Consider the following 15,759-nt stretch of genomic DNA (forward strand, 5'->3'; position numbering starts at 1 on the left):
AACAAAAGGCTCACCTCCTCCAAGCAAGAAGGAATGCCAGCAGACTGCCTTCAGATGTTATCTGCAACATCAGCTGTTCCTGGTTCTACAGCAGACTCGAGCTAAAATTTTCTGGCTCTCCAGCAGACATAAGCTGCAATTCTCTCCTGAGTCTTCAGCCTGCTGGCCTCCCTCATCAGCTTTTGGAATTGTCAAGTCTCCACCACTGCATAAGCCAATTCCTTAAAATAATCTCTTTCAATATATACACACATCCTACTGCTTCTGATTTTTGTTTTTTTTTTTTTTTTCCTGGAGAATCCGGACTAATACAATCTACAATAACTCCAAAGTGAAAGCAGTTGCACATAGGTAACATGCATTCCCTGAGTCTAATTTATTACAAGAGACACCTTGAATTCTGTTAATTTGCATTACCTCACTTTTGTTTTATTAGGTTGAAAGGAATGGAATTTGTATTAACTGCATACTAACTATATGCAAACACAAACATTAATTTATGAATGATACAAAACAGTATTTGTATCATTTCAATTTATAATGGAGGACACTAAGACTCAGAAAAGTTTTCTGTCTTGTCAATAATCATTTTAAGAATTGGCCATTTCATTCTTTCTGTAGTCAAGTACCTAGATAATCTACCAATGTTTATTATTAATGCATGATATAACTCTATAATCTAGTTGGGCCTCAGCTGAAGAGAGACAGTAACAGAGGCAAACACATGAGGCAGAGGACTGCAGGGAAGGAGTTTGGAATTAGAAAAGTCCTTAATATGTGGCTTACCCTATTTGGGCCAGAATCTTTTCAGCTATAAAGAGGAGTAACTGAACCCACCACATTTGTTCACAGCATTGCTATGAAGCTCATTTCATTTGATGTAAAGGAAAGTACCCTGCAAATTGAAAAGGACCTTTCCAATGTTAAGCTTTTATTATCATTTCATTTTCAGTCCCTGTACATTTCAATATATATATTTTTGTGAATAATGACATCTCTTGAAGAACTGAGACTGCATCAATTTTTTTTAGAGGGAGAACAAGTATTCTCCTACCCCTTATAAGATAGTGAGCCCACCACACACTGCTCCCCAATAAACACGAACGGTTTAGTCTCAGTTTCCCTCAGACACTGAGCAGCTGTAAGACAAATAGGAACATCCAAATGACCTTTCCGTCATTCCAAAGTAGATTCAAGAATGTTAAGGGTGGAAAGAACCTTAAGGATCATCTCATAGTTGGCAAACTGAGGAGCACAGGCCAAGTACCACCTGCCTCTCTTGTGTACAGCTATTAAGCTAAAAATAGTTCTTACATTTTAGAATGGTTGAAAACAATGAAAATAAGAATATTCTATGACATTTGACAATTATATGTAATTCAAATATCAGTGTTCATAAATTAGTTTTATTAGAAAATGGCTATGCTCCTTTGTTGTGTATTGTTTGTGGCTGCTTTCATGCTCCAATGTAATATGAATTGAGTATGGCAGTGGAAGTTGCATGACCCACAGAGTAATTGCAATAGACTACATGAGCAGTTGCAACAGAGGGTATATGACCCACAAAGCCTAAACCATTTACAGTCTGGCCTTTTATACAAACCTTGCCTACCCTGATCTAACCTTATTCTCTCATTTTATAGATGAGAAAGCTGAAGCATTGAAAGATAAAACTACTCATTATTGGTAACTCAGCTAGGATATTAATTAATGCAGAATTAATTAAGAGCTGAAATTCCATTTTTTTTGTCCATTTGATCATGCTGAAATGATTGAAATTAGTTGTAGTTATACTCACCTTAAATTATACAGCTTGCTTGTATAAAAGACTAGATTTTGTCTCAAAATCTTTGCTCACATGAGCTAATGTCACGTAAAAATTTTGTCTTGAGATATTCATTGAAATGAAATGTATACCGCATTATTCGTAAGCAGTTCTAAGTAGAAGTTATGACAGAACAAAATAATGGCAAAAATTAAACATTTCACTGGATACCATCAATCAAACTGAAAAATATGCTCCACTTTTGATTCACAAAACAACATATATGGAACATTTAAACACTTTCAGACAAATTGGTTACATTCAATTTTCTTACAAGAGATGATTGACAATAAGATGAGAAAATGATTTCTTAGTCTGTGTTTAGTGAATAAAACTGGACCAGTTAATTTCCCAACTGTAAGTTAAATTTCAATTTCTTGTAAAATGAAAAAGAAAATGTGTCTAAAGTTAAAGTATTCCCTTCCTATCACTAGGAAGTATCTCTTGGGATTCCAGCAAAATCAATTACGTACCCGCCTGTTAAAATATCTATTTTCAAGGGGAAATGTTTAAACAGTGTTGCCAACTGGGGGTGATTTTGCCCCTCCCCGCCAAAGGATATTTGGCAATATCTGGAGACATTTTGGTTTTTACAATGGGGATGGCGGGGCAGGGGGGTGCTCCTGGTATGTTTCAATAGAAACCTAAGATACCAATAAATGTCTTACAAAGCACAGGACAGATGTCCCCCACAACAAAGACTTATTCAGCCCCAAATGTCAGTAGTGTTGAGGCGGAGAAATCCTGTTTTAACGAAACATCATTAGGCTAGCCAAAAGCTTTCAACAACTCTGCAAATTTATCTGCCAGGTCCTAAATGTTCAAGTCATCATTTATTTGTGGACTAGCACAAAAGAGCAAATATTTCTTATGGAAGCCTGTATGATAGCTCTTTCTTTCCAATAGTTTCTTCTAGCAAGATTATCACAGAGATTATGCCAGCAAATAGTTATTTACCTTCTTTCCAGCCACATGTATTATTGATGTTAACCAATAAGCAGTAGTATAATTTTCTAATAATTCTGATCTCTTCCATAAGAAAGCTATTTTGACTCTGATCTATTTTTTCCCTGTAGGAATCTGATCAGCTAAGATTCCTATTTGACCTTGATCCATGATACATGATATAATAAAATGATCTATGACTAACAGAAAAATAAATCCTAAGTCACATTTACCTTTACATGGAAACACCAAAATATTTCATTTGGGTAGTGCCTACACAGTTATCTCTAGACATTTTCCAAAGGCATATTTAGAGGATAAAGCAAGGGTGGCCTCAGCAAGTTTAACAGTGCAGTTTTTCTTTCAATACTATTTTATCTATTTTACAATGTAACCCAGTCAATAATATTAAAGGAAATATATTAAAGTATGTTGGATCACCAAATTAAGAAATGCCTTTTCTCCAACATGATCAATAGATGAGATAATTTTTATCTCTCACTTTCTCTTTCAGTGAATGTTATCAAAGCAGATATCTGGTGCTACCTACATAGATTCTTCCTCGAGTACATATTTTATTCTGTGTCACTTTCACTGAGCGCGAAGTATTGGTTCAGCTCCCTAACGAATCTTCCAACTTGGGGAATCTATGAACTAAATCATCTCAAGCTCAAGGTATTCTTTAATCACACACAAAAATATTACCAAGCCCCTATAATATCATTTGGTTCCTCTAGCAACTTCAGAACACTAATCAAAAGCACAGTCACTCATTTTCTCCAATATTTACCTATTCAAATGTAATTCATCTAGCACCCAAGATATCCTAGGCTCTCTGCTAAATGCTACACACACCAAATTGAACAAGATATGACTCTCAACTTCAAGAAGATTTTCATAATGAGTTGGAAGAGCTAATAATACCACAACACGCTAAAAGTAAAGCTAGAAATACCCACTGATGTTTATGGACATGCAGGAGAGGAGAGCTTTATCTAGCTTAGAGGATTCAGGGAATTTTTCTGAACTCATCCTACTTACCTATGTTGAGCATTAAAATATGGGCAGGAGTTAGCTAGGAGAAGGTCTGGTGCAGGTTTTCCAGGCAGTAGAATTAAGTCGTGCAAAAAATCCAGCTATATGGAATTCTGTGATTTGAGGAGGGGAAAAACAAGGTAAGAAGGCAGCAAAGTAGGCGGAGGCCAGATCACCTTGGGTCTTGTATTCCATGCCAAAGAGCTTAGGCTTTATTCTGCAAGAGATGAGGAATCACTGAAGAATGTCAAACACAGCAGCATCCTGGTCTTACTTGCATTTTAAATGGACCATTCTGGTGGCTGTGGGAAGGATGGATTTGAAGTAGACAACACTGGAGGCAGCTGTAGTATTTTGGGCCCAAGAAAAAGAGAGACTGAATTTGGGAACTAGGAATAGACAGAAGGGGGTGGAACAGAGATATACTTATGAGGAAATCTGGCAGAACTGATTGGCTAATTACATAAGGATGGGAGAAAACAAGGCAAAAGGCACAAACTCAGGTTTTCCAGTTTGGACAATGTGGTGAATGGGTGATCCTAGCAGTTGGGAGATAGTATAGAGGAAAAGGAGCAGATAAGAGGGAGGCTTGTTTGATTCAGCAATGGCCACTTGATTAGGGCAGCAGTTACACTTAATGTGTTTTCTCTGCTGCAAAGTTTTTCTGCCTCTAATCTTGAAAGTGTGTAGTCTCCTAAAGTAAACAAAGAGTGAGGCTGACATGCATATTTTCTTTGAATCCAGAATACTACCTATCTACTACACATTTTTGGTATCTAAATTAGGTTTCCTGCATTATCCCTTAAAAAGTAATTATAAAAGTCATTCAGTGCTCTGCGAGCATGAGAACTTTAAAGATGTGGATACATTTTGAGCCTATATAAGTATATAGAGAGATATTGAGTGCTCAATTTTTAACTATAAAAATCAGATACTGAGGCCTGGTCATGCCAGAGGCCTAATTTTAATAAGCCAACATCTCTTCACTAAAGCATTACACTTTAGAAGCAGAGATTCTCAAATGTTAAGTGCATAACATTGATCTGGGCTGTTTGTGAAATGCAGGTTTGCAAGGTCCACCCAGGGGCTTAACTTAGTAGGTCTATGTGAAGTCACTGTCATCTGATTCTATCATAGACAGTCTTGGATCACACTATGAGAAACGCTGCTTCAAGGACGCATTGTGTTGGATAAAACTTTCTTCATATAAGACAATTCAATACATAAAAATGTAGGAATTCTTCCTACCTTCCTTATCAGTTATCTATTTAATCTATTTAATCTATCTATCTATCTATCTATCTATCTATCTATCTATCTATCTATCTATTGTCTGTCTACCTATGCATTAAACCTTGAAGAATCTTTACTTATTTGGGGGAAAAGAAATAAAACTGATCAAAGCTATCCCTAAACTTCCACTCCTATGCATGTCTCTCTGAAAATGAAGAAGAGAAGAACCAATGGTTAGATCAGAATTCCTACAGACTGTTCAACACAAATCTTCTGTGTGATAAACATAAAAACTAAGTGTGCCCTTCCTAGAGACTTTGTTATACCTGAAACACCCCACCCTAGCAGTCACAGCACTGTATCTTTGCCACATGCTCAAGAGCCAAGAAAATTGTGTTCACTCTATTTTTTCATAGTAAATATTTAATATTAAGCAGCATTTAAAAATTTTCCCAAAATTAATTGTAAATATAATTAAGCTTTTCCAAATGAAAGCCCTAAATGTTCTCTTCTTCCTCCTTTCTGTCCAGAATCGTTGGTTAGCTTTTGAAGGTTGTGGGGTGGAGGTGGTTTGGTGGGGGAGTAGTTATGGGCATCATTTATGGCTGCTTAGGACTTTGCCCCCAAGTGAAACGGCCACTTCTCACTTGAGCCTATCACATACCTTGGAATCTAAGGGACATGCCCTTGAGTGACCACTGCAAGCCCAAGGGTGATTCATTATAGTGGAATAAAGAAAGGAGGCATATGTAGGATATTCCAGAATCTTGACCATGAAGACTGTTTTAAGGAGCTCTCATTCACAACCACATATTTCCATATAAGTTCAGTAGCATAGAAAATTCTGAAATTTCACATCATGTGACTAAAAATTTTCATGAAAAAAATACAGAGAAATGATCATATAAACAAACAGAAAATAAAAAGAAATAGGGAGAAACACTTCTTCAGATTATATCATCTAGAACTCAGAGCAGGGCAGCTGAATTCATTTTACTTCTCTTTCTGTTAATGATCTTTCATGATTACATTTTGAAAACCTGAGAACTGTTTCTTAAAACCTTTTGCTCCCACTGTCGACTAACACAAAATCTGTTCTTCCCAGATGCCAGCATCAGAGGGGCCGCTGAATTAAGTTTCCATCCAGCTCAGCTGAATCTATGGCAGCGTTTTTCAATGTGGGGTCCTTCCAAGAGTTCTGGACTTCAGAATCACTGGCAGAACTGTGAAAATGCAAATTCCTGAACCCACCACCTACCTACTCAGTCAACACCTCCGAGAGTGGGCCCTGACTATTTGTTTTTCTCACAAGCTCCCCAAGTGGTTCTAAGCATTCTTCGTATTTCATATATCTTTCATGTGTTTGTTTGTCCATTCATTAAACATTTTTTCAATACGTGTTGTTGGTCACAGCCTGTAAAACTCTTTTTCATGCTAGATAATGGAAAGGGAGAAAAAGATATGATCTGAAAATTAACTTGGAGCCAGTTGAGGTTACACCAGCAGAGGAGCAGAGGGGAGGGTGTGGAACCACTGCTGGGTAGGCAGAGTCCTGGCTCCCTGCAGGAAGTCATCTGCCAGGACGGCAGGGCCCTTTCCCTTGAGACAGACCTTGCCAGGGGCGTTACTGTGCCTCCAAGCATCCCAGAGTGCAGTGGCCCCTGGACTTGGCTGTCCCAGCCATTTCCTCCTCACTCCCCAGTGACCACACATTTTCATTCTTGCCTCCACAAAAAAGGTCATCAGGAGACAGAACTCTCCAGAGAGACAGGAGGGTTTCTTGTTGCCTCAGGAATTTCCCTTAAGCTGCCCGAGGAACATTTCACAAAAAGGCAAGTCACATGGTTCACTGTTCAGCAGCCTGAGTCGAAGCCACCATTTGATACACATCAGACAGTTTTCCCTCTCTCCTGGGTTCTAGTTTGGTCCCATTTTCTTTTATTCTTTTCTTTCTCACTTTTCTTTTTTTTTTTTAAGGGAATCTGAGGCTGGCAGGCTGAGATGGAAAGACGGGAAGTTTCTTTTATTTGTAGCCATTAAAATTCTGCCTAACAATACACCATGTTTTCCTAAAGCAGTTTATTCTTCAAGTTTCCCATCTTCAAGGCACTTAATGGAATTAGTCCATTACAAATTTCCTGGCCTTGCTTGCCAGGATCCGCCGATATATTCACCTAGACATAATGGGTGTCTATTTCCTCTCTTGTGGTGGAAACTTAACTGTTGCTCCCTAGCATGTGGCTCAGGAGTACCCTGTCCGGGCTAAGCCAAGTTTCTGGCTTATTGATATTATTCTACCTCCTTTGTAAAGCTTCAGAATTTTAGATGTGAATGGGACAACTTGAAGGTCATAAATTTAAAATACAATTGAAACAAATGTCAAAGTAATTGTTCCTTGAAGAGTTTGAGAACACCAGAGGGAAGTCAGTTCCTGGAATGTCTGACATCAACTATAGAAGACAGAACAAATACATTTGGTTATTTGGATCTTACTTTGCTCCACAGACAATAGAATGAACATTGGTTACCATTATATGGAATTATAGACGTGCAAAACATTAGCACTTGGGTGGAATCTGTGCTGATCTGATTGCCTAACTTGATCATTTCTCCTTCAATTAATTCTCTTCTGTCACCTACTTTAAGTAATACTTCTGTATTAAAAAGAGAAAGGATAAAAAGTAAGAGTTTGGGCTTCTGACTAGATTCCAAAAAAAATTAAAAGGGAATTTACTATGTAAAACTCTGCATAGTTTCATCAGAAGGCAGGGTATATAACAAAAATACAGTGACATTACTGACTGAATATTATTTACTTCAAAGAATTCTGCTATTGGACACTCAATGGGGCTCATCCTCATTAATCAGTGAGATAAGGAATAATTTTCTTTACTTTTGTCAGTCCTACTAGAGTCAAAAACTGAAATTCCCTTTCTAGCCCATGAAAAGAGGAACTGCACAGTGAGAATGGCCATACTTCCTTCTCAGGATCTTAATTCTTAGATGCTGAGACCACCACCCTACCCTACAGCAAAGATAGAAACTCAGAAGTTATCCTAGATTCCTCTCTCCACCACAACTAGTCCATTTAGCAAGGCCCTGTTTATTTTACCTTCATTACTTTTGCCTTAGCCAGGTTCTCATCAATTCCCCAGGCCTCTAGTCTAATCTTTCAGCTTCCAGTTGCATCATCTCACCCATTCTAGACACCACAGCCAGAGCAACTATATAATACCTAAATCTGGTGGTCACCTCGCTGCAAAAATTCTTTTAATTGCCTCCCCCTACCCCCTAGTTTCAAGATAATGGTCTAATGCTGTAGCTTAGCAGACAAGGTCTTCTATTAGGTGGGTGAAAATGTAATTGTGGTTTTTGCCATTAAAAACCTTTTGCACCAACCTAATATGATTACTTTTGTACCAACCTAATATGATTTAAACACTGTTGTTCACTGTAGCCATTTCCTTCTTCCCTTTTAATATTCAATTCTTTCAGTCCAAATAGACAACATTCTTCGATGCCCAAGGAGCATAGCAGGCTTCAGCATAGGGAATGAGGACATTGGATCTAAATCCAGTCAAGACCCAAACCCTTCATTTTAAAGAAGACATCAAGTTACAGAAAGATTAAGTAATTTGCCCAAGGTCACACAGCTGGTTAGGAACACAATGGAATTAGGACCCAGTGTCTAGGTTGACTTTTCCAGAATATGATTTATTATATTTCTGACATTGCTTAAAGTGAGCAAAGTCTTATGATTTCTCAATATAAAAATCCGAAAGTCTTAAAAATGATACTAATCATTTGGGCTTCATTAACACACTGACTTAAATGTCTTTCCAAAATCTGTCACAAATACAGTGCTTTCCTTTCTCCCAATGCAACCCATTTTTCAGAAGCCTTCCCTTCAGTAAGTTCGCCAAGACTTCAATACACAGAAAACTCTCTGCCCTAAGAATGATCTTCAGATTCAATATGTTACCAAAATAAAATCTTCCAAATAAAACAATGGCAAAGATAGACCTGATAATGAATATGAAATACGCTAAGAACATTCTGTCACTGACATAAACTTGACTTTTTTTGTGATTAATAGTAAGATGGAATCTTGAAACACATAAGAATAAAGCAAATGACAACAGAAGAGAAATGATTTGGAAAGGGTCCCATTTGAAATTTACCCATTTGAAAACAGGCTCTGTCTTTTGGCTATCATCATTGTGTGCCTGTCCAGAAATTCATTTCCAAGTTTTATGTCCAAATGCAACCCCAAATTCAAAATGTGAGTTTGTTGGCATGTTGAAAATTTGCTCTGAGATGGACAAAACAACAAATGAGATGCTTTCAGGAGGAATAATAAGTATATTCCAATGCTCATTGGGTTTAATTCATGCTTCAGATACCGGCCTTCCCCTTCTAATTCTGTAGTATCCTGTTTCTAGTAGGAAATGGAAAATAAGGAAATAGGATTATGAAACCATTTCTAAATATTAACATGGTACCAAAGTAAGTTAGCAAAGATACACACATTTTTAAGGAAAAGGATAGAAAGGGAAATTGGCTTGAGTCCAGTCTGTCAGAAATGGTGACTGATCAGAGTTTAGCTAAATCTAATCAAGCCATCAGGACCTACACTGCATTTACTGACACGTAGGGCACTGAGAGAGGGCAGGTCATATCAGAACAATGCTTGGAAGAGGAATAAAAATTACCTGTTGAATAGGAGAATTGGCTTTGTTACCTTAAGATTTCAACAATCTACTGGATTCCCAGAGAATCCATCCATCAAATTAACATAGTGGTGGTAGTATGGAGGAAGGTGGAATAAGAGAGAGAAGAGGGAGGAAGGGAGGGAGGAGAAAGAAAGGAAGGGACATAAGAAATACTGTTATTAAATATTTCATTTCTAGATCAAACCAGAAAGAGCATTTACCAAAATATGCAAATTATGACTCATGAACTTACATTTTACTCGAAAGATAAAACCAGGGCAAGAATACACAGGAACTAGCAAAGCAAACACAGGACAAACACAATCCAGAGGAAAAGAACACATAGCATTCACAGCCAGAGAGTGGATAATACAATTGCTCATATACCAAAGCAGCTTTTCTTTCTTTCTAAGTATTGCTGAAAGAACTTGGTATGACTTTATTTCTTTAAGAGTTTGAAATGTGCTCAATATCTGAAGTCTCACAGGATAGGTATGATCTTTCAAAAATACAGATGTCATTTGGGAAAAAAGTTATCTAGTAAGGTTCCATCCTGTCTTTTAGATATGGAAAAAACAAGGACACACAGTGATGCATTTTATTCAATAAATTATTACAAAGCATCACTTAATAAAGGATGGGGTAAGATTGAGCTATATGCCAATGAAAGTATTGCTGTAGCATTAACAATGTCTCCTGATAGATAGTATGGACAGTACTTTCAGTTAAAAAAGATGACAGAGCTCTCCTAAAAAGACAGCTTCTCCTAAAAGAAGTACCGCAGGTAGGTACTTCTCTGCTGGTTTTGTGACTATTAAATGAATAACGTTCTCCATTTTAAAAAACTAGAATATTAATTAATAATATATTGAGAGTGATAGTCACGTATCTGTCAAGAAGAGTTAAAAAGCATTATTTTGGGTTAGAGCTGATACATGACTTTAACCGAAAAAATATTTCTCATTGCACATGGAATTACTGCAGTTGAATTTTTTTCAGTGAGACTTAGATATGCCCATTCTTTGCCACTGACTCTTGATTCACTAGTGATTCTGGAGAAAATGTACAACGATTTGTTAATTCTCTGGCCTCATTCTTTTTCTTGCCCTATCACACATGTTGTTCCAATAAAGCAAAAACACACATATCCAAGGAAAAGTCTCTTTTACTAACCATACCCAAACCTGCCTTTCCTCCTAAATAGTCCCTAGGGAAGCAAGCCATCACCATGACAACCATATGATGGGAGTTTGAACAGCACTTAGGGCAGCCTTTGTTGAAAGTTAATACCAGTTGGTGTTTAACAAGATAAGGAAAACTCAGGCAAGGGGTAATACTCTGTTGTGAGGCACCACTTAGCTGTATGGAACTAACTGTCCACATCAAACCTAACCTAACCAGAACACAGGCTCAGAACAAAATTCTGCAAGTGTAATGTATTCAGGACTAATTCATTAATTCTCCATTGTAGCCCTCTGGACTCAATGCTCAGTGGTCATTAAATCAAAAGGGCATATATACTCAGGAAAAGTGAGTTAAGAACTTTGCCTTTTTTAACTTCAAATGGATATAGAACATCAGAGATATGCATTTTTCTCTATTAAGTGTTACCACCTTCTATTTGCTGGGCAAAAATACCTGTTTCCTGCACCTTTAAATGTAATTTGTGTTCCCCCCCACCCCCACAAGAAAGATCATGAAGGTGGATTGGTACACAATTGTATGGACTTTTTCAGTATGTTTAATGCATGTGCTTCTGGAAAGAGAAGCGCTGCAGACACACGGTGGCAATTCTTGCTCAGGTGTAGTGCCATTCTTTTGTGTGACTCACAGCTAGAGAGAGAGCTGACATACAATATATGCTTAACAATACTTTCCCACTACTGATTCCACTCCGGAGACCCACATTTTTATGCCTTTTCTAAAAACAAGGGCACCAAAAAAGTCACTATCTGAGGAGGCTCTTTCTTTGTTCGTCTTCACCTGACTGGCCACCTAACTACACAAAGCTTTTAAATTAATGAGGAGAATCCTTTGTTCTCTCAGGTTCCATTTAAAGGGAAAGTGGGTCGAAGGGCTTCCCCAGGGAGAGAGAAAGAAAAGCCCAGGAGCCAAACACAAGGGAGTAAGAGATTTCACTTCCACTACTATTCCCACCCTCCCAAAGAAGTTAATTAATTCTGTTTTAGGAATGGTTAAAAGGGGTGGGGGAGCACCAGGTAGCCCATTCTCTGAGATCAAAATCTCCTTCTCAAGTGTGGTTCGCACCAGCCTCTTGTCTCTGACACCACGGGATGTGGGTGGGGGGCGTGGGGGGAGGGGAGGAGTACTGAGAACCTCTCTCCAGCCACGGACCACAGAGCCAGTACTGCATGCATTTAGGCTCCCGCAAAGGTGCGTCCCAGCCCAAGTCCCCAAGTTGGGTATTTAAACCTGAAAACCATAATTAGCGCCATTCAAGGCTGCAAGTTACAGTACCTTCAGAAGTCTGACAGATGGAAGAAAGGCTGCGTGGCACAGCTTCCGGATGGTCCAGTTTAGGGGTCGAGGAGCATCAGCCTGATTCATGACCCCTTCCAAATTCCACCAGGAAAACAAGAAACTGAAAACCTGAGCAATGCCTAGAAAATAAACGGTCCCCCACGGCTCTGGCATCCCATGGTCATCTCCACACCTGCAAATTCCATTAGGGCAGAGGCTTCCTGGAACTTGGAAGACTAGTCAAGTAGCCTTGCCTGAGCCCCTGAACCTTCTTAAGAAAGCCACCTCCCCGCTCTCTGCAGCCGTGCTCATGCATACCAAATGTGGCTGAATGGAGGCACACTGCCTGCTGCTTCGGGGAGGGGATGCACGGTTTTGAAGGAGAGGGACAGCCTGCACAAAACAGCCTGTGGTCGGAGTCAAAGCAGCCTGCTCCGGAATGCGCGCTCCCTCTCCCGCTCTCCTCCCAGTAAACGCAGGTCAGGCGTTGGGGGGGAACCGGGGCCATTGCTTTGCTAGCCTGGTTTGGGGGGGGAGCCAGGAGGGGAGCAAAAGGGAACAAAAATAAAGCCAGAACGGGAAACTTGCACTTTCTTGCACAAAGCATCTTTGAGGGACTGCGAACTGGCACGGGGGGAGGGGCGAGGACACAGGGAGAGAAGGGGTGCCTCCTAATGAGATAAATGCTTCCTTTTTGATTTATGTGACATAATAAAGTGAGGGCTATCATCAAATACATCTATAGGAAAAGAGATCTTTGCCGTGTTCTGAGGTTTTTATTAACCGTGATTGACAGTCTTCATCCTGATAATTCATTGTATAGATGATAGACACTGAGACAGAAGCAAACTCAAACACACTGAGTTGTTCCTTTCATAGAAAGCAGGGTAAACTAATGGGCATTTGGCTCACCTTTTAGAGATGGCAGTTTTTAAATGGGGGTTATGTCCTGGAAAGCCACTTGATACCCGTTCTCTGCAACACAAGTTTAACCCATAAAGTGCCACCTGGGATGCTGTCTACAAAGAAGGGAGTTTCCTTAAGTGGGGTTTCCACCCCCATCATTTTCTAAGGAGGCTTTATGAAATAGTTGCTGAGTTGGAATGTATAGTCTTTAGGACTCCTGTGGTGAGAGAGAGAATAAAGGACAGCTTTTCAATTTGAAGGTAGAAACTGGATAATTTCACATAGAGAAGGTAAGTTGGGAGCATGAGAAGAGAAGGGAGTTCCTGATATAACCCCTCTTCGGCTCCCACATTCCCCCCAGGCATCAGACATCAGTAGGAGCAGTTGACCTGACAACTCCTATCGGGGAGAATCCCCACATCCTTGGAGCATCGCCATCTTATTTATTTTTTCCTCTATGACTATGCTGATTTTCCATTTCTAATTAACTTGAAGAGATTGGTAAATCCCAGCTCCATGACTAATACGCAGTCGGAAGCTGAACTGGGAGCGCTGCAAGCAGATGTGATACACTGCTGTAATTCAGAACTGGGACAACACAGGCCCACCCCAGCATGAAATCAATACCTGACACACTGCGCTACACCACCATTTCACTCACAATGGTCTTGTGTCACAAATTTAAGAAAGATATTGCAGAAAACTAGTTCACCTGTGGAAGACAGATCATTGACCTACCTTGTATAATAAAATTTATGTCTCTGATTATCTTCTATCAAACAATATCACTTTAATAGATCTGATACACAGTTGACTCATTTTCTGTTACTATTCCATTTCCACAAAGGATTGAAGGCAGTATTAAAATACTAATGGCTCACGTGTATCGCCTAGCACAATGCATTGCATAGGTTTATGTCCACGGAAACCTTATGGAGTAGGTGTTATGGTCATATCCTTACCTCACAGATTAAGCAAATGAGGTCTAGAGAAATTAGTAACAAGTCTAACATACTAGTATAACTGGAGTCTGGATTGAAACCAGTCTACTAGGCTGTAAAGACAAGCTTTCTCTTGTCTCCTATTTCTTTCAAAAGGTACTCTAGGAATAAAACCACTGCCTCTGTTTTTTGGTAATTTAATCTTACATAAGAGTTAAAGACTTCAAAGAAGAAATGCTCAGCATTTCTTTCAGATTATTACTTTGGTCTGATGTTGATGTAGTAGTTAACAGCATGAATTCTGGAATCAAGCTGCATGGTTCAAATTTTGAAGCTAGTCTTGGGAGATTTACCTACTTTCTTTGTGTCTTGGAGTCCTTATCCATACAATGGAGATTAAAATAAACCCACATGCCTACGTGAAGACTAAATGAACTAATATCGGCAAAGCACTTAGAACTGTGCCTGGCATATACTAAATACATGTACCATGATCCATCTTGTGGGTAGCATGTGCTGAGTCTGAGCTGGAAGCCCACTGACAATTTTCATTAAGCATGCATACATATGGTAGGAGGTAATGAAGTCAAGCAAGACAAATTAAAACTGAATGCTTCTTGTGAGTTACCATGAGTTTAATAAATGGGGAAAGAGGAAGGTGGGAGACTGCAAGGGCAGCGTGGGTTTCCTCACGCAGTGTGGTATTCGTCAGGTTGCAAGATGCTGCCTTTAGTGAGGAAGGCTCCAGCCTTTCTAAGCTTTTAAACGAATCGAATGCCCTTAAGTGGTTCTGTTGAGGTGATGAGATCTCTGCTCCACGAAAATGCTGAAAAACTGCACAAAATTGCCAACCCCCTGCCCTGTACTATTTCAAAATGGTAAGGACCCCACAAAAATGACAGCATCATTCCGAAAACACATGGCCTTTGGTTCTCCTATCCCCTTTAATTTTACTGAATAACTTTGGCCAAAGAGAACATTAGAAACTATGCAGAGTGAGGAAGTAGGAGGATTCACAGCCCTCTCCAATGGCAATTAGAGGAGAAAAGCACAAAACCTTCAGGGAATTGATTTGGAGATTACACTGCAAAAGAGGTAAAGATCAAAGAAGGATGACAGTGCATGAGAGGCGGTTTTTCTCCCATCATTGGGGTGCTTTGTGCCAGAACTGTTTGCTATCAAAACATCTAAAGAAGGGTTTTCAAGACCCTCCTCTCTACTTTGAAGAAATTATATTTTCACATAGAAGATCTCTTCCCCAGTTTTAGAGAGAAGTCTAATGAGGAAAAAAATGCAGAGAGGAGCAAGCCCAGCCCCAGATATTAGCACCTCACAAATTCAAAGTGCTTACCTATAAATCTTATGAATGTGGTTGTCTACACATCTGCAGAACAAATTCTAGCAGCTTGAAACTCTGACATAGTCATACGAGCTTTCAGTATCCTAAAAAATGAAGCGGGGCATATCAGATTTCTCTATTCCAAAGCCTGCCTTTGAACCAACTCTAATTCTCTCCCATGCTGCAGAAAAGCCCAGTCCCCACTGATTATCTTCCCTTTTTATTTTCTGTGTAAATGATACTAAACCAAAGAATCACGATGAAATTTGAGCTCATTCTCAATACTAACAAGGGGGCCATTGTATAGACCTTCTGAATTCTTTCTTTTGAAGACCACGTTCC

General features: G+C 39.2%; 1 protein-coding gene across 21 annotated transcripts in view; it reads right to left on the reverse strand.

Moving 5' to 3' along the window:
* TRPM3 (transient receptor potential cation channel, subfamily M, member 3) overlaps positions 1-15,759 on the reverse strand; it is a 990,741-nt gene that overhangs the window by 615,990 nt on the left and 358,992 nt on the right. For 13 of the 21 annotated variants that reach the window (XM_011970177.1, XM_011970176.1, XM_011970173.1 and 10 more), the window contains exon 1: positions 12,229-12,540. The exons of 6 other annotated variants lie outside the window; for them this stretch is intronic. In XM_011970177.1, coding sequence (XP_011825567.1) covers positions 12,229-12,405 — 177 coding nt within the window. In that variant the 5' untranslated portion in view covers positions 12,406-12,540. Of the gene's footprint in view, positions 1-12,228; positions 12,650-15,759 lie in introns of those variants that run through there. 2 more of the 21 variants (XM_011970185.1, XM_011970171.1) reach the window with 1 other exon arrangement.

The sequence above is a fragment of the Mandrillus leucophaeus genome, unplaced genomic scaffold (assembly GCF_000951045.1).
Source record: "Mandrillus leucophaeus isolate KB7577 unplaced genomic scaffold, Mleu.le_1.0 Scaffold93, whole genome shotgun sequence".
Lineage (NCBI taxonomy): Eukaryota > Metazoa > Chordata > Mammalia > Primates > Cercopithecidae > Mandrillus > Mandrillus leucophaeus.